Source organism: Panthera onca, chromosome B1 (genome assembly GCF_046562875.1).
Source record: "Panthera onca isolate mPanOnc1 chromosome B1, mPanOnc1 haplotype 2, whole genome shotgun sequence".
Classification (NCBI taxonomy): domain Eukaryota; kingdom Metazoa; phylum Chordata; class Mammalia; order Carnivora; family Felidae; genus Panthera; species Panthera onca.
The window spans coordinates 165,083,171-165,108,099 of NC_138342.1; the positions used below are offsets into that span (position 1 = coordinate 165,083,171).

The 24,929-nt window shown below is 42.2% G+C and overlaps 1 protein-coding gene across 3 annotated transcripts in view; it reads left to right on the forward strand.

Annotated features, from left to right (window-relative positions):
* Positions 1-10,793: 10,793 nt before the first annotated feature.
* Positions 10,794-24,929, forward strand: part of HGSNAT (heparan-alpha-glucosaminide N-acetyltransferase) — a 52,798-nt gene continuing 38,662 nt past the window's right edge. For all 3 annotated transcript variants that reach the window (XM_078445496.2, XM_078445498.2, XM_078445497.2), the window contains exon 1: positions 10,794-11,045. In XM_078445496.2, coding sequence (XP_078301622.1) covers positions 10,826-11,045 — 220 coding nt within the window. In that variant the 5' untranslated portion in view covers positions 10,794-10,825. The remainder of the gene's footprint in view (positions 11,046-24,929) is intronic.

The following is a 24,929-nucleotide window of genomic DNA, read 5'->3' on the forward strand; positions in this document are numbered from 1 at the left end:
TACAATAAGATATTATTCAGCCATAAAAAGGAATGAAGTATTTACTGATATATGTTCCAACATGGATGAACCTTGGAAACATTCTAATTGAAAGAAGCTGGTCACAAAAGACCACATGTTTTATGCTTCCATTTATATGAAATGTCCAGAGCAGACACATGCATACAAATAGAAAGTAGATTAGTGGTTGCCAGGGGCTGGCGGGGGTTCGGGATGAAGAATGGGGAACACTCGCTATTGGGTACAGAGTTTCTTTTTGGGGTGATGAAAATGTTTTGAAATTACATAGTAATGGTCATATAACTGAATATACTAAGTAACACTAAATTGTATAAAATGAAAAATCTTATGGTATGTGAATTCTATCTCAGTAAAGCTGAGGAAAAAGAACCCCACCTCTCTGACAAGGCTATGTATCCTTTATGACTCTTTTCACTTGATGTAGGTGGTTATTGTGTGGAGTTGTTGGTTTGGTATTACCCTGTTCATGATGCAATTCTTGTTTGGGGGTTTTCTTAGCTTTTGGACTTTGTGTTGGAGCAAACTATCAGTTTAAACAAATTTGTTTTGAAATATTGACAGTAGAGCTAAAATAAACAGCATGGTGTTGGGGAAGGGACACTGTGCTAAGGCAGAAGACCCGAGTTCTAATCCCAGCTCTGCCTCTGATTCATTGTGTGGCCTCAGACCAACTGATTTCTAAAAAGAGAGGGGCATTTGGTTGGCTCAGTTGGTAGGACATGTGGTTCTTCGATCTCAAGGTTGTGAGTTCAAGCTCCCACCCTGGGAGCCATTTCCTCCACTGTGCCTCTCTTAAGTTCTCTCTGATGCCTTGTAATGCCAGTGCCAGATGCCAAACAGGACCTTGCTGTCAGGGTTCAGTCATTAGCTTGTGCTCAGATATAATTCAGTACCCAAAGAACTGCAAAATCCTGAGAACAAGTTACATCCTGGCTAAAGCCTAGATGGGGGGAGTTCACTGCCCATTTAGCTTGCTGCCTTGGCCTTCAGCTAAAATCTAATCATAAGAGGAGGTCAAGAAGGTAAGCCATTCTCAAAGCACAGCCAAGGATTCAGTGCTCTTTCCCTGTTCACCTTATTCCAAGTGTTAAAAAAAAATCATCAGGGGCGCCTGGGTGGTTCAGTCGGTTGAGCGTCCGACTTCGGTTCAGGTCATGATCTCACAGTTTGTGAGTTCGAGCCCCACATCGGGCTCTGTGCTGACAGCTCAGAGTCTGGAGCCTGCTTCAGATTCTGTGTCTCCCTCTCTCTCTGCCCCTTCCCTGCTCATACTCTGTCTCTCTCTGTCTCTCAAAAATGAATAAACATTAAAAAAAAAATCATCACCACTCTATGGTTTCTAATGGGCTTTCTCAGTTATCTCATGTGGTGTTACAAACACCCCAAGCCTCTGGGGGCACCCAGTGATTATTAACGATTCAGCAGAGACAGAATACAGGCTGTTTCCAAAAGGAGACACATGCGTGCAGATAGGAGTGAGGCGGAAAGCTCATCTGCGGTTTTCTGTAGAAAGTTCCTTGTATCCCCCCCTTTATTTATTTTAAAAATAAGCTCCCTCAATTTCAGTAATTACTATTCTATGAGTTTTGATCATTTAAGGGTAATTTTAAATGTGAAATTTTGCTTTTCTACCCCCTTTGTAATATTTTGTGAGGACAAACAAAGAAGGAAATAACTTAGATTCTTTGGAGCTCTACAATGTAGTTTGGGATCAAAACTCCAATATCAGCAGGAGTACTGCATCCAAGTTTAATGTTTTTATTTATACCTTAGGCCCTGGTCAGAGTTCTACCTAGAATTAACTCCTCTGGAGAGAAAATTTGGTTCATTCACTCCTAATTCCATGTGATTGATTGTGTAGTATTTCACATGGATAAGGTACAGTACTCATTTTTAACTTCAGAAGGACCTGGTGCCTGTGAAAAACTGCACAGTTTAGCTGACTTTTTGATTATAGCCATCCTAATGAGTGTGATGTGGGCATTTCATTGTGGTTTTTCTTTTGGGTGGGTTTACTTTACTATATTTTTAGATGTGGCTTCTGAAACTTGGAATTTGAATGTCTTCAACCATTAAAATTGTCTCACAAATCCTCATTTCTTATATACCAAGTAGAAATGATAATAACTTTCTTCCAGGATGGTTCATTTCCCCACTTTTTGTAGTAATGTATACATAAAATTTAGCGTTTTAACCATTTTTAAATACGTACTTTTGTTGAATCAAGTATATTCACATTGTTGTTCAACCATCACCACCACCCATCTTCAGAACTTTTTCATCTCAACTGAAACTCTATACATTGAGCACTGATTCTGCATTCATCACCCACCTCTCCCTACACCAACATATTGCTGTTATAAACATGAGCGTACAGATAATTGTTTAGAGTCTGCTTTTATTTCTTCCAGGTATATACCCCAAAATGGAATTCTGGATCGTATGGTAGTTCTATACGTTTAATTTTTTTAGGAACTGCCGTACTGTTTTCCATAGAGCTATTCCACTGTACATTCCCACCAGCAATATACACAAGTGTTACAGTTTCTCCACATCTTTGTCAGCACGTTATTTTCTGGGTTTCGTTGTTTTTATTTTTTTTATTTTTTTAATGTTTATTTTTGAGAGAGAGACAGAGCATGAGCAGGGGTGGGGAAGAGAGAGAGACACACACAGAGTCCTCAGCAGGCTCCAGGCTCTGAGCTATCAATAGCGCAGAGCTCAAACTCAAAAACCGCAAGACCATGACCTGAGCCAAAGTTGGACGCTTAACTGACTGAGCCACCCTGGCACCCCTATTGTTTTTAATAGCCATCCTAATGGATATAAAGAGCTATCTCATGGTTTTCATTTGCATTTCCCTAATGATTAGTGATGTTGAACACCTTTTCATGAACTTATTGGCCATTTGTTTATCTTTGGAGAAATGCCTATTCAAGTTCCTAGCCCATCTTAAAATTGGATTGCTTGTGCTTTCAACAATAGCCAAATTATGGAAAGAGCCCAAATGTCCATCAACTGATGACAAAGAAGATGTGGTTTATGTATACAATGGAATACTACTTGGGAATGAGAAAGAATGAAATCCTGTCATTTACATCAATGTGGATGGAACTGGAGGGTATCATGCTAAGTGAAATAAGAGAAAGACAGATATCATATGTTTTCACTCATATGTGGAACTTGAGAAACTTAACAGAAGACCATGGGGGAAGGGAAGGGGAAAAAAAGTTTCAAACAGAGAGGGAGGCAAACCATAAGAGACTCTTAAATACAGAGAACAAAATGAGGGTTGATGAGGGGGATGGGGGAGGGGAAAATGGATGATGGGCATTGAGGAAGGCACTTGTTGAGATGAGCACTGGGTATTGTATGTAAGTGATGAATAACATGCACCAAACCAAGAGCACACTGTATACACTGAATGTTAGCTAACTTGACAATAAATTCTAAAATAAATAAGTAAAATTGGATTGCTTGTTTTTGTTGTTTTTGAGTTGTAGGGGTTCTTTATATATACTGGATATCAGTCCGTTATCAGACATATGATTTGCAAATATTTTCTCCCATCCAATGGTGGTCATTTCACTGTTGATCATGTCCTTCAATGTACAAAAGTTTTAAATTTTGATGAAGTCCAATTTATCTTTTTGTTGTCTTTGCTCTTGGTGTCATATCTAAGAAATCATTGCTAAATTTAATGTCATGAAGCTATTTCCCTATATTTTCTTCTAAGAATTTTATAGTTTTAGCTCTTACATTTAGGTCGTAGATCCATTTTGAGTTAACTTTTTTATATAGTGTAAGTTAGGGTCCAACTTCTAGTTTTTTGCATGTAGCTATCCATTTTCCCAACATCATTTGTTGAAAACATTGTTATTTCATGTTGACAATTATTTGATCATATATGTGAATTTATTTCTGGGCTCTCTATTCCATTGCTTGGTCTATATCTCTGTCTTCATGCCAGTACCACACTGTTTTAATTACCATAGCTTTGTGGTTTTGAAATCCAAAAATGCAAGACCTCCAACTTTGTTCTTTTAATTTTTTTCCCCAAGATTACTCTGGCCATTTGGTGTCCCTTATGATTCCATCTAAGTTTTAGACAGCCTTTTCCATTTCTGCAAAAAATGCCATTGGGATTTTGATAGATATTGAATTGAACCTATAGATAGCCTTGCGTAGCATTGACATCTTAATAATACTGCCTTCCAATCCATTAATAGGGCTCATTGGGGCTTTGATTTGCATTTTCCTGATGATCAAGGATGTTGGGCATTTTTTTCATGTGCTTACTGGCTATTTGTGTATCTTTCATGGAGAAATATCTATTCAGACCCTTTGCCCCATTTGTTTTCTTTGCCTATTTTAAATTTAGGTTGTTTTGTGGTGATGGTGGTGGTGGTAGTGGTTGTTGAGTTGTAGTTCATTATATATTTTGTGTACAAGTCCCTTATCAGATATATTATTTGCAAATATTGTCTCACATTTGATGGGTTGTCTTTTTACTTTCTTGAAAGTGTCTTTTGAAGCATAAAAGCTTTAAATTAAAACAAATTATTTTTTATTTTAGAATGGAAGCATGGAGGGGAGGGTCAGAGGGAGAGAGAAAGAGAATCTTAAGTAGGCTTCATGCTCAGTGTGGAGCCTGATGCTGGGCTTGATCCCACAACCTGGGATCATGATCTGAGCCAAAATCAAGAGTTGGATGTTCAACCGCCTGAGCTACCCAGGCACCCCCCCAAAACTTTAAATTTTGATGAAGTCCAATTTATCTATATTTTTCCTTTTGTTGGTCATGCTTTTGGTGACTAAGAATCCATTATCAAATCCAAGTTCATAAAGACTTATCCCTATGTTTTCTTCTAAAAGTTTTATAATTTTTACTCTAATGTTAAGATCCTTGATCAATTTTTGTTTAATTTTTATATATGGTGTAAAGTAAGGGTCCAACTTCATTCTTTTGCATTTCGCTATTTAGTTGTCTCAGTACCATTTTATTGAAGTGCCTATGCTTCTTTATATTCCTTTGACTCCTCCACTCACTGCAGTCTGATCTTTGCTGCTACCCCTGTACAGAAACTGCTGTCACCACATCACTAATGTCCTCGTAGCTAAACTGAGTAGATAATTTTTGGTCCTTTCCTTCTTGAAATACCTCTTGACTTCTGTGATGTCACACCCTCCTAGATTTCTTCCTACCACTCTGGCTTCTTTTTCCTAGTCTCTCACCATCCCAAGTGTTCCTGAATGTTCTATTGTCAGCCCTACACACATTATTTGGGTGATCTCGTCCTCTTACATGACTTCACTTGCCATCTCTGTACTGATTTTTTCCAAAACTTAACTCTCCTGACCTTTATATCAATTTTATTTGCAAATCATATATTTGATAAGAGAAGTTTAATCCAGTGTATGTAAAGAACCCCTATAACTGAACAATAACAATACAGCCATCCAGTTTAAAAATGAGACTTGAATAGATAGACATTTCTCCAAAGAAGAGCATCTCAAACTCAACATTTCCCAAATAACTTTATTCCTCCAAATCTGCTTCTTCAATGTTTCTTACATCTATAAATGGCATACAATCCATTTGATTTCCCAAGGCAGAAATCTGGTTTATATACTATCAAATGCAACCATTTGTACATCTCAGTGAGTTTTGATACATTTCTGTACTCCTGTCACCACTGCTACAGATGAAATACAAAACATTTCTATCTCCTGTAATTTCCTGTGTCCCTTCATGTTCAATCTTTCTGCCACTACTGGCCCCATGAGAGAACTCTGCTTTCTTCCTAGAAAGATTAGAATTTATTTTCCAGAGTTTCATATAAATGGAACCATATAATATAGTATATTCCTTTTTTTTAAGATTTTATTTTATTTTTTTTTTTAAATTAACATTTATTATTTTTGACAGACAGAGCACAAGTGGGGGTGGGAGCAGAGAGAGAGTGGGAGACACAGAATCTGAAGGCTGCTCCAGGCTCGGAGGTGTCCCCTCAGAGCCTGATGCGGAGGCTCCAACTCACGAACTGTGAGATCATGACCTGAGCCGAAGTTGGCTGCTTAACCCACTGAGCCACACAGGCGCCCCAAGATTTTAAGTAATCTCTACACCCAACATGGAGCTTGAACTCAACAACCCCGAGATCAAGAGCTGTATGCTCTACCGACTGAACCAGCCAGGCACTCCAGTATATACCTTCTTGTGTCTGTCTTTTTTCATTAAGTGTAATGTTCTTGAGATCTATTCCTGTTGTATGTATTGGTAGCTTATCCCTTTTTATTGGTGAGTAGTATTCCATTGTTTGTATATACCATAATCTGTTCATCCATTCATCTGCTGATGGACATGGGTGTTTTCCAGTTTGGCGATATCATGAATAAAATTGTTGTAACATTCAAATACAAGTCTTTGTGTAGACTTTGCATATTTATCCATTTGTCTTGGGTAAATACCTAGGAGTGGTCATATGTAAGTATATGTTTCACTTTACAAGAAACTTCTGAGCTGTTTTCCAAAGCAGTTGTACCATTTTACATTTCTATTAGCAATGGATTCTATTAGCAATCTTTTTTTTTTTTGCCAACCTTTTTATTATTATCAACCCATTTAATTTTAGCTATTCCAGTGGATGTGAGGTAGTATCTCATTGTAGTTTTAATTTTCATTTCCCTGAAGACAAATGATGCTAAGCACATTTTCATATGTTTATTGCCCATTCATATACCCTCTTTGATGGAGAGTTTAAATCTTTTGCCCATTTTTAATTTTTTAAAGTTTATTTATTTATTTTGAGAGAGAGAGAAAGAGCACAAGCCAGGGAGGGGCAGAGAGAAGGAGAGACAGAATCCCAAGCAGGCTCCACACCATCAGTGCAGAGCCCAATGTTGGGCTCACCTATGACAATGAGGTCATGATCTGATCCAAGATCAAGAGTTGAATGCTTAACCAACTGAATCTACCCAGACACCCCTGCCCATTTTTAAATAGTCATTTGCTTATTACTGAATTGGAATTGGAATTAAGAGCCTGTTATCAAATATATTTTCCAAATCTTTTCTCACAGTCAGTGGCTTTCCTTTTCTTTTTCTTAAGTGTCTTTGTCTTTTTTTTTTTTTTTTGTAGTGTCTTTAATTTTTAAAAAAATGGTTTATGTGGGGTGCCTGGGTGGCTCAGTCAGTTGAGCATCTGACTTCGGCTCAGGTCGTGATCTCACAGTTTGTGAGTTCGAACCCCACGTCAGGCTCTGGTGCTGACAGCTCAGAGCCTAGAGCCTGCTTCAGATTCTGTGTCCCCCCTTTCTTTCCACCCCACCCCTGCTTGTGCTTTGTCTCTCTCTTTCAAAAATGAATAAACATTAAAAAAATTTTTTTAATCAAAAAATGGTTTATGTACTATTTAAGAAGTCTTGGGGCGCCTGGGTGGCGCAGTCGGTTAAGCGTCCGACTTCAGCCAGGTCACGATCTCGCGGTCCGTGAGTTCGAGCCCCGCGTCAGGCTCTGGGCTGATGGCTCGGAGCCTGGAGCCTGTTTCCAATTCTGTGTCTCCCTCTCTCTCTGCCCCTCCCCCGTTCATGCTCTGTCTCTCTCTGTCCCAAAAATAAATAAAAAACGTTGAAAAAAAAAAAAAAATTTAAAAAAAAAAAAAGAAGTCTTTTACCCAACACCTAACTGATTTGCCTTTTAATAAACACTATACGGGAGCGGGGTAGGGTGGATAGGAAAGAAAAGTAAATCCTTGCTTAATCCAAGGTCATAAATATTTTCTCCTATTTTTTTCCAGAAGTTTTATAGTTTATATATAGTTTTATAGCTTTTATATTAATCTAGTTTTGTGTGTTTGGGTTTGTTGTTGTCGTTTGTTTTGGTATATGGTATGAGGTAGGGGTCAAGGTTCATTTTTTCCCCATGTGAATCATTTAATTGTGGCATCATTTGTTGAAAAGAATATCCTTTCCCCTATTAAGTTCCTTTGGTACGATGGTGAAAACCCAGTTTTATGTGTTTATTTCTAGGCTGTCTATGCTCTTCTTTGATCTGTATTATCCTTATGCCAAAAACAAACACTATCTTGATTACTATAGTTTTATAATAAGTCTTGAAATCAGATTATGTAATTCCTACAAATTTGTATTCAAAATAATTTTGGCTATTCTAGGTCCTTTGGATTTCCCTATAAATTTTGGAATCATTTGTCAATTTCTACACACATGCAAAACAAAAACAAAAAGAAACAACCCTGCTGGAATTTTGATTGTGATTGATCAGTTTGGGGAGAATTGCATCTTAACAGTAAAGATACTTTCATTTATTTATTTTAAAAAGTTTATTATCTGAGAGATTTTTTTTTCCTGCACATGTTTCCTTCACATGTAAAATGTGAATGCAAATCACAGGCATCTCTTCTGCAAAGGGGCTTTAAGAGCATTTGTTACATTATCTTCCCAATGCTTCAGTAATGGTAGAAACTCTTATTGAGGTGAAGCATTGGATGTAAGTGTGAGCAAGAAATGAACTTTTGTTGAGATAAGTCCAGGGATTTGGGGGCTGTTCATTATAGCCTAACCGAGAAAGGTCTTAGCCTCAGGACAAACTCTTTGCCTTTAAGGAGTTTACATTTTGGTGCAAGAGAAACAGATAAATCCACATTATAATGTCAGGTAGAAATGAGCACAACACAGAAAACAAAGCAGATACAGTGACATAGAGGGTTAGAGAATGGTTTAGCTTTAATGGGGAAGGCTTCCTTGAAAATAGAACAGTTGAGCTGAGACCTGAAGTGAGGGAAGGAACCACGAGGTGGGTGCCTGGTGGAAGGGTAGACAGGTAGATAGGTAGACAGTCATGCACTAAGACGGGAACTCCAGACTCTCCTGGGCATGGGAGATTAGGACAAAGCTGAAAGAGCAGTCCTCAAGGTGAGAAGAGAGAAGGGCACATCTACCCAATGGCCCCTGTGGGCCATTCTGGTTCTGTGGGAACCAGAAGCAGCTGCTGGACAGTAGACAACTTGTCAGCAATGGTCTTGCCAGACTGCTTAGACACCACTGTCCCATGACTTGAGATTTTGAACAGTGGGACAAAGAACAAAGAGGGAGTAACTGAACTTTTTCCTGACATTCAGGCAGGCTTGTTTTCTCTGAGAAAAATAATGTCCCTGACCTTTGTTATTCTCCACCTTAAAATTCATCAACAGTTTGCTACCGTCCTTAGGAAGGAAGCCAAACTAAACTCTCTTGTCTAGCTCTGTCACAGAATTCTGCTTCAGTCACACTAGGTTTCTTTTAGTTCCTGCACTGGGCCCTCCTTTCTCAGAGCCTTTGCAAAAGCTATTCCTTCTGTTAGGAACATTCTTCATCCCCTGTCCTGGCTAACATCCCTCAAACGCAGTTTAAAGGTCAGTCCTCCTAGGAGTCTTCCCAGACTAGTTTAGGTGCTTCTGTCAAATGTTATCTTAGCATCTTGTTCTTCTACCAACATAGCACTCATCATACTGTATTGTAGCTTTAAAACTTGTCAAGTAAGTCAGACATACAGAGAAGTATAAAAAATAATAGAGCACCCATATATGCCTGTTACCTTAGTTAAGCAAGGGAACATTGCCAGCTGAAGCCCATCGTGATAACATTTTGCTCTCTCCCTACTCCCAACCATTACTTGAATTTAGTGTTTATCTTTCCATATGTCTCTATACTTTTATTACTTAGGCAAACAATCTGAAGAACACATAGTACTTTTTTTTTGGCTTTACACTTTACATATAAATTATTACAAAGGTATTTCTGCAACTCGCATTTACTCCTCAGCCTTATTTTTGTGATTCAACCATGTTGATACTTGTAACTCTAGGTCATTTCTACAGCTGTATATATTATACAATTTCCCCGTTTTCTCCTCTGATTGACATTTATTTATTTAAAAAAAAACTTTGTGCTTTAAATTTATTTTAACGTTTATTCATTCTTGAGAGACAGAGCGCAAGCTCAGGAAGGGGAGAGAAAGAGAGAGACACAGAATCTGAAGCAGGCACCGAGCTCTGAGCTGTCAGCACAGAGCCCGATGCGGAGCTGGAACTCACAAACTGTGAGATCATGACCTGAGCTGAAGTCGGCCGCTTAACCACTCAGCCACCCAGGCGGCGCCCCCCCCCCCCCCCCCACCTGTTAGACATTTAGAGTGTTTACAGATTTTTGCAATTTCAAACCACTCTGCTACAAGCATTATTGTACCTGTCCCCTTATATGAACGACAGTTTCTCCGGACATATTGCTAGGAGTGCAACTGCGGAGTCATAGTACCTGCGAGCCTCTTTGTATCAGAGACTCTTCAAAGTGGTGGTACCACATAGTGGCTTCGAAAGTGCATCTCTCTGCACGGTGAACGCCTTGGGGTCTGGGACTCCGCCTGTCTTACTCACCATGGCATTTCCAGAACTGTGAGCAGCGGACACTAACAGCCGTTTGTGTGGTGAATGACTGGACCCAGGAACTGAGCAGAATGTTGCTCAGGGGGGTGGCCAGAGACTGGGGAGCAATGGCTCGAAGCCTGCAGGAGGTCTCTCCCCCCGCGACAAAGAACACTGCGCGAAGGGTGCGAATGTGGACTCCTTCTCGGTGAGCGCTTCCCCCAGCCCCCGCAGCGACCGGCCCCGCCCCCCGCAGCGACCGGCCCCGCCCCACGCCGGGACAGGCCTCAGGTCCCTCCCGCGCGGGCCGTCCCGCCCCCAGCTCCGGCTTTGCCCCCGCCCCCGCGGGTGACTCAGGCGGTGACGGCAGCCGGGAAGGAGGCGATGACTGGCGCGCGGCCGTGCGCCGCGGAGGAGCGCAGGTCCCGGGAGCGCGGCAGCTGCGGAGGAGCGGCGGCCGAGGCGGCGGCGGGCGGCATGGACGGGGCGCGGGGCGCTGGCCGGGCGCTGGCCGCGCTGCTGCTGGCCGCGTCGGTGCTGAGCGCCGCGCTGCTGGCCCCCGGAGGCTCCCCGGAGCACGGTGCCGAGGCCGCCCCGCCGCGAGGTGAGTGCGCGCCGCGGCTCCGGCCCGGCCGGCTCGGCGGACCCCGCGCCGCTGCGCCCCCTCCCGCCGCCGGTTCCGCGGGGGGCGCGCCGCAGGCGAGCGCTTGGAAAAAGCAAGTCTTCGGAACTAGTTGTTGTTTCCTCTGCGTTGTAGTGAGCGTCCCCGGACCAGGATTCTCTCGGTGTAACCGTGTTTGGCCGCTGTCGCAGGCACCGCGCGGGGCGGCGTCGCGGGCACAGGGGAGTAGTGCAGTGTGTGTGTGTGTGTGTGTGTGTGTGTGTGTGTGTGTGTGTGTGTGTGTTGGGGGGGCCCACCCGGAGTAGTGCAGTGCGTGTGTGTGTGTGTGTGTGTGTGTGTGTGTGTGTGTGTTGGGGGGGCCCACCCGAAAGGGAAAGACGCGGGAGCGCTGCAGGCCGCGGGGAGAGCCGCGGAGCTGACCAGCCCTGCGCTCCCGCACGCACGCCCCGAGGCTGCGGGGCGCCGAGGTCTCCTGGCGACTTTTGTCTAAATAGTAAAATGTCTGTGATTGGGAGACCCGTTACTCCCCAAATGCAAAGCTAAATAAGAGATGCACTGGCCAAGAAGCTGGTGTATCCGGCATTTAGTCCTCATCTAGCCTATGGTTTGCAGGGACTTCTGCGCAAATGAAGTCCGTTCCCCGAAGAGGAAGGAGACCTTGGCGGGTGGCCTCCTGCGCGGTGGGATGTCAGGAGCGCGGGCCGCTGCCCTGCCAGGCCGCTGGAATTGCGGGGCAGAGCACGGCAGCCACAGTCCGCAGCCGGATGGCGAAAAGCCTCCCGCCTTGCTGGGATTAAACTCCCGAGTAAATGTCCGACATAGAGTAAAAACTCATAGCGGCGCGGGGAGGGTGTTGACTGCCAGAGCTGGTTGTCCAAACTCGAAGCCAATCTCGAGGGCCCTTAGGCAGATTTTACAGCTACGGGGATGCCAGGGACAGTTGATGTCGCGGTTTGCAGGAGCCCTGCGGTTTTGCTGGGAAGCCGCGGAACCAGGTCTTTGGCCTGGGAGGGGCTGGACGGGGTATTTTGCTGGGGGTGATTTTACTGTGTGGCTGGGAGTAGAAGCATCAGCTCCTCTAGTGTTTTCCTAATTTGCCTGGTCTGGGGGCGGGGTGGGGAGGATGGTGAAAAATAAAGTCCACGGCTTCCCCTAGACCCCCTGAAAGGAGAATCCCAGGGCCCCAGAAGATGATGGTCCCCAGCCCCTCCCCAGGGGATTCAGGGATTGTGGGGAGCAGTCAACTGCAGCAAACACTATTTGGTCAGGGTTTGGGGAAAGGTCTGCCTGTAACCTGCCTGTCTTCCCCGTCATCCCACCCCCTTTTCTGTATCCGAATAGGGGGGTCTTGGTGTCAGTGTGTGTAGTTCAGACTGCCTTTCCTCCCCAATCAGAATCTTGTAGGACAAAGACAGAATGAATTTTGGAAAAGCATTTTAGCTGATTACATTTTGTATTACTGCTTCCCCCATCCCTGACCTCAAGTCTCCGTACTCCCCTTCTTTGATAATGGAGGAAAGGGACCCTTAGAAATTACATAATCAGTCCATTCATAAGTTGTCAGGGAAAGATCCTGTGCATGGCTTTTTCTTTGTGCTTTAGCACCAGTTAATAACCATAATTATTTTAGGAAAAAGGTGGTTTGTAAATAGTAATTCTATGTAGTGAGGAAGAACATATGAATATTCTTTTTTTTTTTTTAAGTTTTTTGTTGATTTTGAGAGGGGAGAGGAGCAAAGAGAATCCCAAACAGGCTCTGCACTCTCAAAGCAGAGTTCCATGTAGGGTCCAAAGTCACAAACGGTTAGATTGTGACCTGAGCTAAAGTCAGTCCAACTGACTGAACCACCCAGGGGCCCCACATATTAATATTCTTAGGTGATCCACTCCAGAGCCTTTACGAAGCTGTGTTGAGAGGACAGCTAGGCTTTTAGTGCCACCTGGAGTCCAGGTTTGGGTTGGACAGCTTCCTACTAAGAACTCCATCTTCATATGATTTGAGGACTCAAGTTTACTTTGAAAGAAAAAAATAAATAGAGTATGTCTTTAAAAATTTGCCCCGCAGGGGTGGCTTAGTTGGTTAAGCATCCAGCTTGGGCTCCGTTCATGATCTTGTGGTTTGTGGGTTTGGCCCCTGCATCCTGCTCTGCACTAACAGTGCGGAGCCTGCTTGGGATTCTCTCTCTCCCTCTCTCTCTGCCCCTCCCCCACTCACACTTCTGCTCTCTCTCAAAATAAATAAATAAACTTAAAAAAAAAAAGAATTCCTCCCCCCCCACCACGTGAGCAGAGAGCTAGAACCATAAATTAAATATTTAGAAACAAAAGTCTGCTATACAAACAGCACAGTTACTTGGGTACCTATTGAAGGATGACTTTATTTGGTGTATGTCCTCACCAAGACATTGTGGACAGGAGAGGAGGAGAGAATTGTTCTTTTGTATATAAAGCTTCTTATGTGTTGTCCTGGTATTTCTAAGGTCAGCAGTATCACAAGTTGGCAGCTTTTTCTTGAAACTGAGCATTTAAGTTCAATTTAGATGTCATATTGGATGGTTTGGGTGTTGCATCCTTATGATGACAATTAAGAACAGTCAGAGTCTGAAATTCATATGGAAAATTGAAGCATAAAACAAGAACCTTACTCTACCCCCTACTAAGGACTCATAGGAAACTGAATAAAAGCATTAGTTACTCCAACTATGAAGGGATGATGATATGTAAAACAATTATAAAGGAAAAGGTCAGTGGATAGTGACTATAAATTTGAAAATGAGAACTATCAAAATTGAACCAGGGAAGCTAAAGAGAAGTATTTGAAAACATGGTATGATGTGTATGTATGACAGGTATGACAGAGGATTTAATATCTGTGCTATGTAAAGAAATGATACAAATCCCAAGAAGAGTGCCAAGATGGAAGGGGTGTTAAATAATAAAAACCCACCTGAGTAAATATAAAGAGCAAATTGTCTTTATTTAATAATTCATGACTGGGAGGGGGGATGGGCTAAATGGGTAAGGGGCATTAAGGAATCTACTCCTGAAATCATTGTTGCACTATGTGATAACTAATTTGAATGTGAATTTAAATAAATGAATAAATAAATAAATAAATAATTCATGGTATCCTGTCTAACAAATAGAAAGGAGCTCCCTTAAGCTGCAGGAAAGGAAAGGTTTTTAAAGGCAGAGAGAGAGAGGAAAAAGGAAATCATTAGCAAAGAATGCATGTTAGGCCAGGATGCTCTCCCAGGGGTAATGCAAAGGGACCCTCCGTGGATTGATTACCCTTGGGTGCTGACCAGGAAATTCCAAGTTGCCTGCCTAAAGGTCACTTTTCTGGGAGAGGGTGAAGCTGCAGGTAGTTCAGGTATTAAGTCTTGGTGGGGTGTAGCATAAGTGACTCCATTTTGGGCTTGCTATCTCTTTTCTAACAATTTCCACTGTTTGATCAGACTCTCAGCTTAACTAAGAGATGTGATCAAAGCATAAGGCGCTAATGCCACGCTCAGCTCTGCAGTTCTCGCAGCTTTTTATGAAGTTTTGTTGCTACTTTCGGTGGTATCCATAGGTCATGACTGTTTTTTTGTTTTTGTTTTAATTTCTGTGATATTCATAGGCCACATCTTCAAGGTTTACGATCTTTAAGTTGGTCATTCTCTTCATTTCTTTTCTGATGTTCTTATATTAAGAAGATCATTTTCTTGCTGCTTAGTGGCTGCAAACATGTATTGAGAGCTTTTTAAGAGTATATAACGTGCCAGGGAAATTACTAAGATTATTATAAGCAGGGTAATTCCCAATGTCTGGAGTGCATTTCAGAGCCACTTGGGTCCCCAAGACCCAAACCAGTTGAAATCAAAATGAAATAAGTCAGAGAAAGACCCTGTTGAAGGAGTCACCTTTGTAAGCCAAGTCGCTTGCTGAGTGATCTTATGTAATTGAGTTTCAACTTCCCCAAAAGTATTAATTCAGGTGCAGTAGGTGGTTTTGGCCACAGTACAGACAACTCTTTTCTTGGCTAAAATATAACTAAGGGCTATCCTATTATCAAGCACAACTTTGGCCAAAGAGGCTAAGGATCTTTATTGGGCATCTATTGTCTTGGCAATAAATTCTGCACAAACCTTAACTGTTAAGGAGAGGCTTCTGATCATATTCTCGTTTACACTTACTTCTACCCAGGGAAGTATGACCCTGCCAAAGGAAGTGAGTGTGAGTCATGAATGCCTCCTGGTAATTCCTTTCTAACTTGACAGTGTAAATCCAGGAGTGTGGACCATTGAGGTGTCGTAGTTCATTTGTGGTAAGTTCAGTAAGCTAAACTAAGAGTCGTTGCCCAGCTTTGTAGGCATTCATAATGATAACCACAACAGACGAAGACAAACTCTGTTGGGGCACATATCACTTCCCACTATGGTGGCGCTGTTAATGGGTTCATTCACAGGGATTGTTTGTATGTGCCTGTTCAAGTCAAAGAGTCAACTAGGTTTCCTCCTTAGCCTAAAATATAAAGTTATTCTAAATTCTTAGAGTTACCCACCTTAGCAATGGCCTGGGAGATACAGATGATGGCATTCTTTCCAGGCCAGTGCCAGAGTAAAAGACAGTAAAGGGAAGACGGGAGGGTTTCATGTTTAGTTAAAGTATGAAGTCTTGATCTGGCATCTTGGGAGGAAGCAGTCTGCTTTGATGTCAGCTGCTTCTCTTCCTGTTCAATTTGATTTGGAGGTCTCCAGTGCTTGAGAAGGACCACGTGTCAGGTGGAGCCTACTTCCTCAGTGAGATGCGTATCTAAGGTCTAAGCCCCTGCAGTCTGGCTGCCATCTGGGTGGTGAGGAGGACCTGGTATAGTCCCTTCCAAGGAGGCTCAAGGGCAGTCTTTTTTCTTGGTGATTCCAAATCAGAAGGGTGGGGGAAAATTGCAAACATTAGTTTGGAGGGTTGAGCCAAATTATTGAGGAAGCTAGAAGAATTCAGGATCCAGTCCACTTTATAACAGAACCTCAAAGACAATTAACAGAATTAAACTCTAATGTAGACAAAGGTGTAAACATAATTTCTTCTCTCCACAATTACCCTATTTATTTATTTATTTATTTTTATTTTATTTTATTTTTTATTTTAACTTGCTTTATTTTTTATATATTTTTAAATTTACATCCAAATTAGTTAGCATATAGTGCAACAATCATTTCAGGAGTAGATTCCTTAGTGCTCCTGTCCCATTTAGCCCATTCCCCCTCCCACAACCCCTCCAGTGACCCTCAGTTTGTTCTCCATATTTATGAGTCTCTTATGTTTTGTCCCCCTCCCTGTTTTTATATTATTTTTGTTTCCCTTCCCTTATGTTCATCTGTTTTGTCTCTTAAAGTCCTCATATGAGTGAAGTCATATGATCTTTGTCTTTCTCTGACTAATTTCGCTTAGCATAATACCCTCCAGTTCCATCCACGTAGTTGCAAATGGCAAGATTTCATTCTTTTTGATTGCTGAGTAATACTCCATTGTATATATATACCACATCTTTATCCATTCATCCATAGATGGACATTTGGGCTCTTTCCATACTTTGGCTATTGTTGATAGTGCTGCTATAAACATGGGGGTGCATGTGTCCCTTCAAAACAGCACACCTGTATCCTGTGGATAAATGCCTAGTAGTGCAATTGCTGGGTCGTAGGGTACTTCTATTTTTAGTTTTTTGAGGAACCTCCATACTGTTTTCCAGAGTGGCTGCACCAGCTTGCATTCCCACCAACAATGCAAAAGAGATCCTCTTTCTCTGCATCCTTGCCAACATCTGTTGTTGCGTGAGTTGTTAATGTTAGCCATTCTGACAGGTGTATGGTGGTATCTCATTGTGGTTTTTTATTTGTATTTCCCTGATGATGAGTGATGTTGAGCATTTTTTCATGTGTTGGTTGGCCATCTGGATGTCTTCTTTGGAGAAGTGTCTATTCATGTCTTTTGCCCATTTCTTCACTGGATTCTTTGTTTTTTGGGTGTTGAGTTTGATAAGTTCTTTATAGATATTGGATACTAACCCTTTATCTGATATGTCATTTGCAAATATCTTCTCCCATTCTGTCAGTTGCCTTTTAGTTTTGCTGATTGTTTCTTTTGCTGTGCAGAAGCTTTTTATTTTGTTGAGGTCCCAATAGTTCATGTTTGCTTTTGTTTCCCTTGCCTCCAGAGAGAGACGTGTTGAGTAAGAAGTTGCTGCGGCCGAGGTCAAAGAGGTTTTTGCCTGCTTTCTCCTCGAGGATTTTGATGGCTTCCTGTCTTACATTGAGGTCTTTCATCCATTTTGAGTTTATTTTTGTGTATGGTGTAAGAAAGTGGTCTAGATTCATTTTTCTGCATGTTGCTGTCCAGTTTTCCCAGCACCACTTGCTGAAGGGACTGTCTTTATTCCATTGGATATTCTTTCCTGCTTTGTCAAAGATTAGTTGGCCATTCGTTTGTGGGTCCATTTCTGGGTGCTCTATTCTGTTCCACTGATCTGAGTGTCTGTTCTTGTGCCAACCCTCATTTTTTATAATAAAACTAATTTGTTTGCATTAAACTTTGCCTGATTATTTTTCTTTTTTTAGTTTTTCAAAATATTTATTTATTTTTGAGAGAGCGAGACAAAGCATGAGCACGGGAGGGGCAGAGAGAGAGGGAGACACAGAATCTGAAGCAGGCTCCAGGTTCTGAGCTGTTAGCACAGAGCCTGATGACAGGGCTTGAACTCACAAACTGTAAGATCATGACCTGAGCCGAAGTCAGATGCTTAACGGACTTGAGCCACCCAGGCACACCACCTGATTATTTTCTTAAGTGCAGCAAGATAATTGACCATATAGGGCCACTTAGATGGCTCAGTCAGGTAAGCGTCTGACTCTTGGTTTTGGCTCAGGTCATGATTTTGAGGCTTACGAGTTTGAGCCCACTGTCTGGCTCTGTGCTGACAGTGTAGAGCCTGCTTGGGATTTTCTCTCTCTGACTTTTCTGCCCCTCTCCTGCTCTCTCTCTCAAATATAAATAAATAAACTTTAAAAAAAAGTTAGATATAGCATTTTTTCTTTTTTAAAAAAAATATTTATTTAAGTAAGCTCTATGCCCAGTGTGGGGCTTGAACTCATGACCCTGAGATCTATTGCATGCTCTACCAACTGAGTCAGCCAGGTGCCCTCCCCTCTTAAAAAAAATTTTTTTTTTGGACCATATAAGCTCTTTTTAAAAATTTTTTTTTAATGTTTATTTTTGAGGTGGGGGGAGGGGCAGTGAGAGGGGGACAGAGGATCCGAGGTGGGCTCTGGGCCTATAGCAGACAGCCTGATGTGGGGCTTGAACTCATGAACCACGAGATCATTACCTGAACGGAAGTCCAACGCTTAACTGACTTAGCCACCCAGGTGCCCTCATATAAGCTCTTTTTATTACTACTTTGCTGGAACCTTGTAAGCAAGGTGTTAGGGCAACTTTTCCAAGAGGCTTTATTGGCTCTGCAAAGTCAACCTTAGTTCTTTAAAGCTACTTGGTCATATCTAAGTCTATGCATATCTCTTTCAAATATGACATGCTGGTCAAAGCTTTAATTACATGGCCAGTATTTCCAATGGTATCTGGTTATAAGGATCAGACTCTCGTTGAATCTATGTAAATAACTAACTATATTGCCATGAAAAGAATACTCAAGAACTTTCCAATTCTGGAGGAATCAGGTAGGGAGAAAAAGTCAGTGTTTCATCTTTGTTCACAAAGGTATATCTTATCAAATTGTTGATACTTTAAGAGAAAAAAGAAAAAGGTTTCCTAAAATCTGGAAAAGCAAAATGTTAGAAAACCAGTAGCTTTAAACAAGATGTCATAAAAATTAAAATATCCTCCTTGGTGCATTCAGTCCTATGTTATTCTTTTTTGCTTGAATACTGTTTTTCCACTAATTCTGGAAATTCTTACCCAGTTCAGTTGCATGATCTGAAAGTTATTAGAAACCTGTATTTTACAGCACTTGTCAGATTCTTTTCCATGAATTTCTCTGAAAATGAAACACATTTGCAGGAAGCTTTTGTAGAAGCATTTCAGTAAAACAGTAACTCTGTAAATGACAAAAGATTTTAAAATGTCTATTGTTAGAGAGCTGATGAAAGTTCATTACGATGGAATTGACAAGGAAATTCGGTTATTTTTGTGAATACATTTTAAGATAGTAACTAGAATTATCAATGTTAACATTATATCAATACCTATTAGATCTTCAGGAATTTCATACAGTTTTTGGAACACTTGTATTAATAACATATGCACACAAATATAATCTAAGAAGACTTAACATCACCTGTTTGACAATACCTCCCATGTAATTTAACATACCAGATAAGCCTATTTAGTTCACATCTTCCCTTTTATAAAGAGAAAACAAATCCTTTGAGATGTTCCAGGGACCATCTGGAAAACCCAAAGTGGGTTCAAGGTCAAAAAGACTTCATTTAGAATTTGATTTTGTGGAAGTTTGTTAAAAATATCAAAAGGTTTAGGGGTGCCTGGGTGGCTCAGTCAGTTAAGCACCCAACTTCAGCTCAGGTCATGATCTAGTGATTCATGAGTTCCAGCCCCGCATTGGGCTCTGTGCTCATACCTCAGAGCCTGGGGCCTGTTTCTGATTCTGTGTACCTCCCCCCCCCCCCTTCCCCCACTTGCACTCTGTCTCTCAAAAATAAATAAACATTAAAAAATTTTTTTTGTTTAAATATCAAAAGGCTTGGGGACACCTGTGTGGCTCAGTTGGTTAAGCGTCTGACTCTTGATTTCAGCTCAGGTCATGACCTCACCGTTTGTGAATTCAAGCCTTGCATCGGGCTCTGCACTGACAGTGTGGATCCTGCTTGGGATTCTCCTTCTCCCTCTCTCTCTCTCTCTCTGCTCCTTCCCAACTCATGCACTTTGTCTCTCTCTCTGTCTCTCTCACTCAAAATAAATAAATAAACTTAAAAAAATATCAGAAGTTTTAGATATGTCATCAACTGATGGAGGAGTTTCTTAGAGCCAGATCAGTAGCTAAGAGGGATGTGCAGTGATGGGGTTGGGGTTGTGTGGTGTTTTCATGGTGCACCTCATTGTGCAGAATTTTTCTTGTGGTTGGTAGGTGATGTAGTGTCAACCTAACTGGTTCTGTGACCAGCTCATCCTAACACAGGTGTCTTTGGGCTAAGTGGTAAGTGTTCTAACAGCTCTTAAATGCTTGACTTGTGCTCACCAATTTTTGTGACTCTTTTGGCCTGCAAGATTCCCATTAGCAATTAATCTTTATGTCATGTACATATTAACAGAAAGCAGTAGTATCTGAGGAACTGAAAGTGGACATCAGCATACCAAAGATCTGGGGACTGGGGAAAGTGTCCAACCACCAGACCTCAAAGAATGGGGACCGTGGACTGATTCTAAACAAATGGAGAACTGCAGCTGTGGCTGAGTCTGAAAACAGAACCAAAACCTGGGGAGTGGAAGTTTCTGCGAAATGGCTAACAGAAGGCCCTGTGTTTTACTAGCAGCAGTCCCCGAGGATCCTCGAGCTGGGGAAAGGGTTGAACCAGCAAACCCCAACAAATGGGGATTACAGGCTGGGGGCTCCCCATGGTGGGGAACTGTGGGTAGTGGTGCGCAGTTACTGCTGTTAACTGTGCACCACTGCCCACAGTTCCCACATAGATCTTGGGCTAGGATTAAGGGCTGGGGTTTTCCACTCAAAAACTCTGGAATTGCGGACTGAAGAGCCAATTAGATTGAGAGCTTGATGCAGAGAGCGGAGCACAGAACCAAAAGAGAAGTTACCCATGGCTCTTGGACATGGTGAGGAAGAACGTGAGTTCAGAGTGTATGTGGGGTACCACGCTCGTGTTTCTCAGTTTCCTCGAAGCCGTCGAAGTCTCCTTCAGTCCCCACTGCCACGAAATCTGTTAAATAACAGAAATTCAACTGAGTAAATTTCAAGATCATCTAGCAAATAATGTAGAAAGGAACTTCACTGAGCTGCAGAAAAGGAAAGTTTTTAAAGGTGGAGAGGGAGAGGAAAAAGGAAATTATTCATAAAAATGAATTGTTTTAGGCCAGGTCACCTTCCTAAGGGCAACAGAAGGGGTCTATCAGCAGATTACCTCCTGGTGCTGACTGGGAAGTTCCAGATTGCCTGGTTGAAAGTCTCATTTCTGGCAGAAGCTGAAGCTGCAGTTAGGTTAGTTTAGATATGTCTTGGTGGGGTTTAGCATGAGTGACTCCATCTTGGGCCTGCTGTCTCCTTTCTAATGTGGGTTAAGTGGTTAAATAAATGAACATTCCAACAATTCACGTGAAAGGAAAGTACATAAACATTTGGAAAACATTTCAGAGTTGTTAATCGTTATTTCAAAACTATTTTTAAAATAATAAGAAAATTAGATTTTCTATACATCAGGCTAAAAAGTGAGGGAAAAAATTAAAAGGCTAAAAGTCCCTGGCCCAGCTTCGAGGGAATAGATATGTTTACTCTTAGGAGACTGGTAACAGAGGTCAGGTGCTGGTCAGACTGACTGAAGCTTAAGTCCTGGTGGCTGGTGGGTGTCTTTGGGCAAGTTGCTTGACCTCTGCAGGCCTCAGATTCCTCATCCAGAAAATGGAGACCTCAAAAGCTGTTCACAGGGCTGTTGGGGCCTGGCATACATTGAGTGTGTAGTTATTTGTATCACCTGGGAGCCCACGGTCACCACAGTTGTCATTATAAATCACAACTAGAGGATCCTGGGAAGATGGTGGTGTAGGAGGATGCTGGGCTTACCGCGCGTCCTGCTGATCACTTAGATTCCATATATACCTGCCTAAATAACCCAGAAAACCGCCAGAAGACTAGCAGAATGGAGTCTCCGGAGCTAAGTGCAGATGAGAGGCCCACGGAAGAGGGTAGGAAGGGCGGCGAGGCGGTGCGCGTTCGACGGACCGGCGGGAGGGAGCCGGGGCGGAGGGGTGGCCCGCCGGCCAAGCAGACCCCCCCCGAGTCTGGCTTGCAAAAGCGGAGGGTCCGGACGGAGTGTGTTCCGACAGCAAGCGGGACTTGACATCTGGAAGGTTATAAGCTAACAGCTATGCTCGGAGATTGGGAGGGCTGGAGGACAATGGGAGGGAGAGTTGTTGAGACCCGGACGACAGAGCTCATCTTGGCGGGAACAAAGGCGCTCGCCAGCGCCATCTCCCTCGCCCATCCCCCAGCCAAAATCCCAAAGGGAACCAGTTCCTGCCAGGGAACTTGCTTGCTCCGAGAAATCACCCTACGCTGTGCTTCTGCGGAGCCAACCCTCCGGTGGGTCTCTCTCCCGGTGCCACAGGGCCCCTCCCGAAGCGGATCTCCGAAGGAAAAGAGAGCTGAGCCTGCCCCTCCTGCCCCTGGGCACCTTGCCCATCCACCCCAGCTAATACGCCGGATCCCCAGCACCACAAGCCTGGCAGTGTGCAAGTAGCCCAGACAGGCCACGCCACCCCACAGTGAATCCCGCCCCTAGGAGAGGGGAAGAGAAGGCACACACCAGTCTGACTGTGGCCCCAGTGGTGGGCTGGGGGCAGACATCAGGTCTGAATGCGGCCCCGCCCACCAACGCAAGTTATTCAAGACAGCACAGGGGAAGTGCCCCGCAGTCCCACACCATTCCAGGGACTATCCAAAATGACGAAACGGAAGACTTCCCCTCAGAAAAACGTTCAGGAAATAACAGCTAACGAACTGATCAAAAATGATTTAAACAATATAACAGAAAGTGAATTTAGAATAATAGTTATAAAATTAATCGCTGGGCTTGAAAACAGTATAAAGGACAGCAGAGAATCTCTTGCTACAGAGATCAAGGGACTAAGGAACAGTCAGAAGGAGCTAAAAAATGCTATCAACGAGTTGCAAAATAAAATGGAGAGAACTACGGCTCGGATTGAAGAGGCAGAGGAGAGAATAGGTGAACTAGAAGATAAAATTATGGAAAAAGAAGAAGCTGAGAAAAAGAGAGATAAAAAAAATCCAGGAGTATGAGGGGAAAATTAGAGAACTAAGTGAGGCACTAAAGAGAAATAATCTACGCATAATTGGTATTCCAGAGGAGGAAGAGAGAGGGAAAGGTGCTGAAGGTGTACTTGAAGAAATAATAGCTGAGAACTTCCTGGATCTGGGGAAGGAAAAAGGCATTGAAATCCAAGAGGCACAGAGAGCTCCCTTCAGACGTAACTTGAATTGATCTTCTGCACGACATATCATAGTGAAAGTGGCAAAATACAAGGATAAAGAGAAAATTCTGAAAGCAGCTAGAGATAAATGTGCTCTAACATATAAAGGGAGACCTATAAGACTCGTGACCGATCTCTCTACTGAAACTTGACAGGCCAGAAAGGAATGGCAGGAGATCTTCAATGTGATGAACAGAAAAAATATGCAGCTGAGAATCCTTTATCCAGCAAGTCTGTCATTTAGAATAGAAGGAGAGATAAAGGTCTTCCCAAACAAACAAAAACTGAAGGAATTCGTCACCACTAAACCAGCCCTACAAGAGATCCTAAGGGGGATCCTGTGAGACAAAGTACCAGAGACATCGCTACAAGCATGAAACCTATGGACATCACAATGACTCTAAACCCATATCTTTCTATAATAACACTGAATGTAAATGGACTAAATGCGCCAACCAAAAGACATAGGGTATCAGAATGGATAAAAAAAACAAGACCCATCTATTTTCTGTCTACAAGAGACTCATTTTAGACCTGAGGACACCTTCAGATTGAGAGTGAGGGGATGGAGAACTGTTTATCATGTCACTGGAAATTAAAAGAACGCTGGAGTAGCCATACTCATATCAGACAAACTAGACTTTAAATTAAAGGCTGTAACAAGAGACGAAGAAGGGCATTATATAATAATCACAGGGTCTATCCATCAGGAAGAGCTAACAATTATAAATGTCTGTGCGCCGAAAACCAGAGCCCCCAAATATATAAAACAATTACTCACAAACATAAGCAACCTTATTGATAAGAATGTGGTAATTGCAGGGGATTTTAACAGTCCACTTACAGAAATGGATAGATCATCTAGACACACTGTCAATAAAGAAACAAGGGCCGTGAATGATACATTGGATCAGATGGACTTGACAGATATATTTAGAACTCTGCATCCCAAAGCAACAGAATATACTTTCTTCTCGAGTGCACATGGAACATTCTCCAAGATAGATCACATACTGGGTCACAAAAGAGTCCTTCATAAGTATACAAGAATTGAAATTATACCATGCATACTTTCAGACCACAATGCTATGAAGCTTGAAATCAACCACAGGAAAAAGTCTGGAAAACCTCCAAAAGCATGGAGGTTAAAGAACACCCTACTAAAGAATGAATGGGTCAACCAGGCAATTAGAGAAGAGATTTAAAAATATATGGAAACAAATGAAAATGAAAATGCGACAATCCAAATGCTTTGGGATGCAGCGAAGTCAGTCCTGAGAGGAAAATACATTGCAATCCAGGCCTATCTCAAGAAACAAGAAAAATCCCAAATACAAAATCTAACAGCACACCTAAAGGAAATAGAAGCAGGACAGCAAAGACAGCCTAAATCCAGCAGAAGAAGAGAAATAATAAAGATCAGAGCAGAAATAAACAATATAGAATCTAAAAAAACTGTAGAGCAGATCAACGAAACCAAGAGTTGGTTTTTTGAAAAAATAAACAAAATTGATAAACCTCTAGCCAGGCTTCTCAAAAAGAAAAGGGAGATGACCCAAATAAAATAAAATCTCCCTCAGAGATACAAGCAATTATCAGGGAATACTATGGAAAATTTTATGCCAACAAACTGGA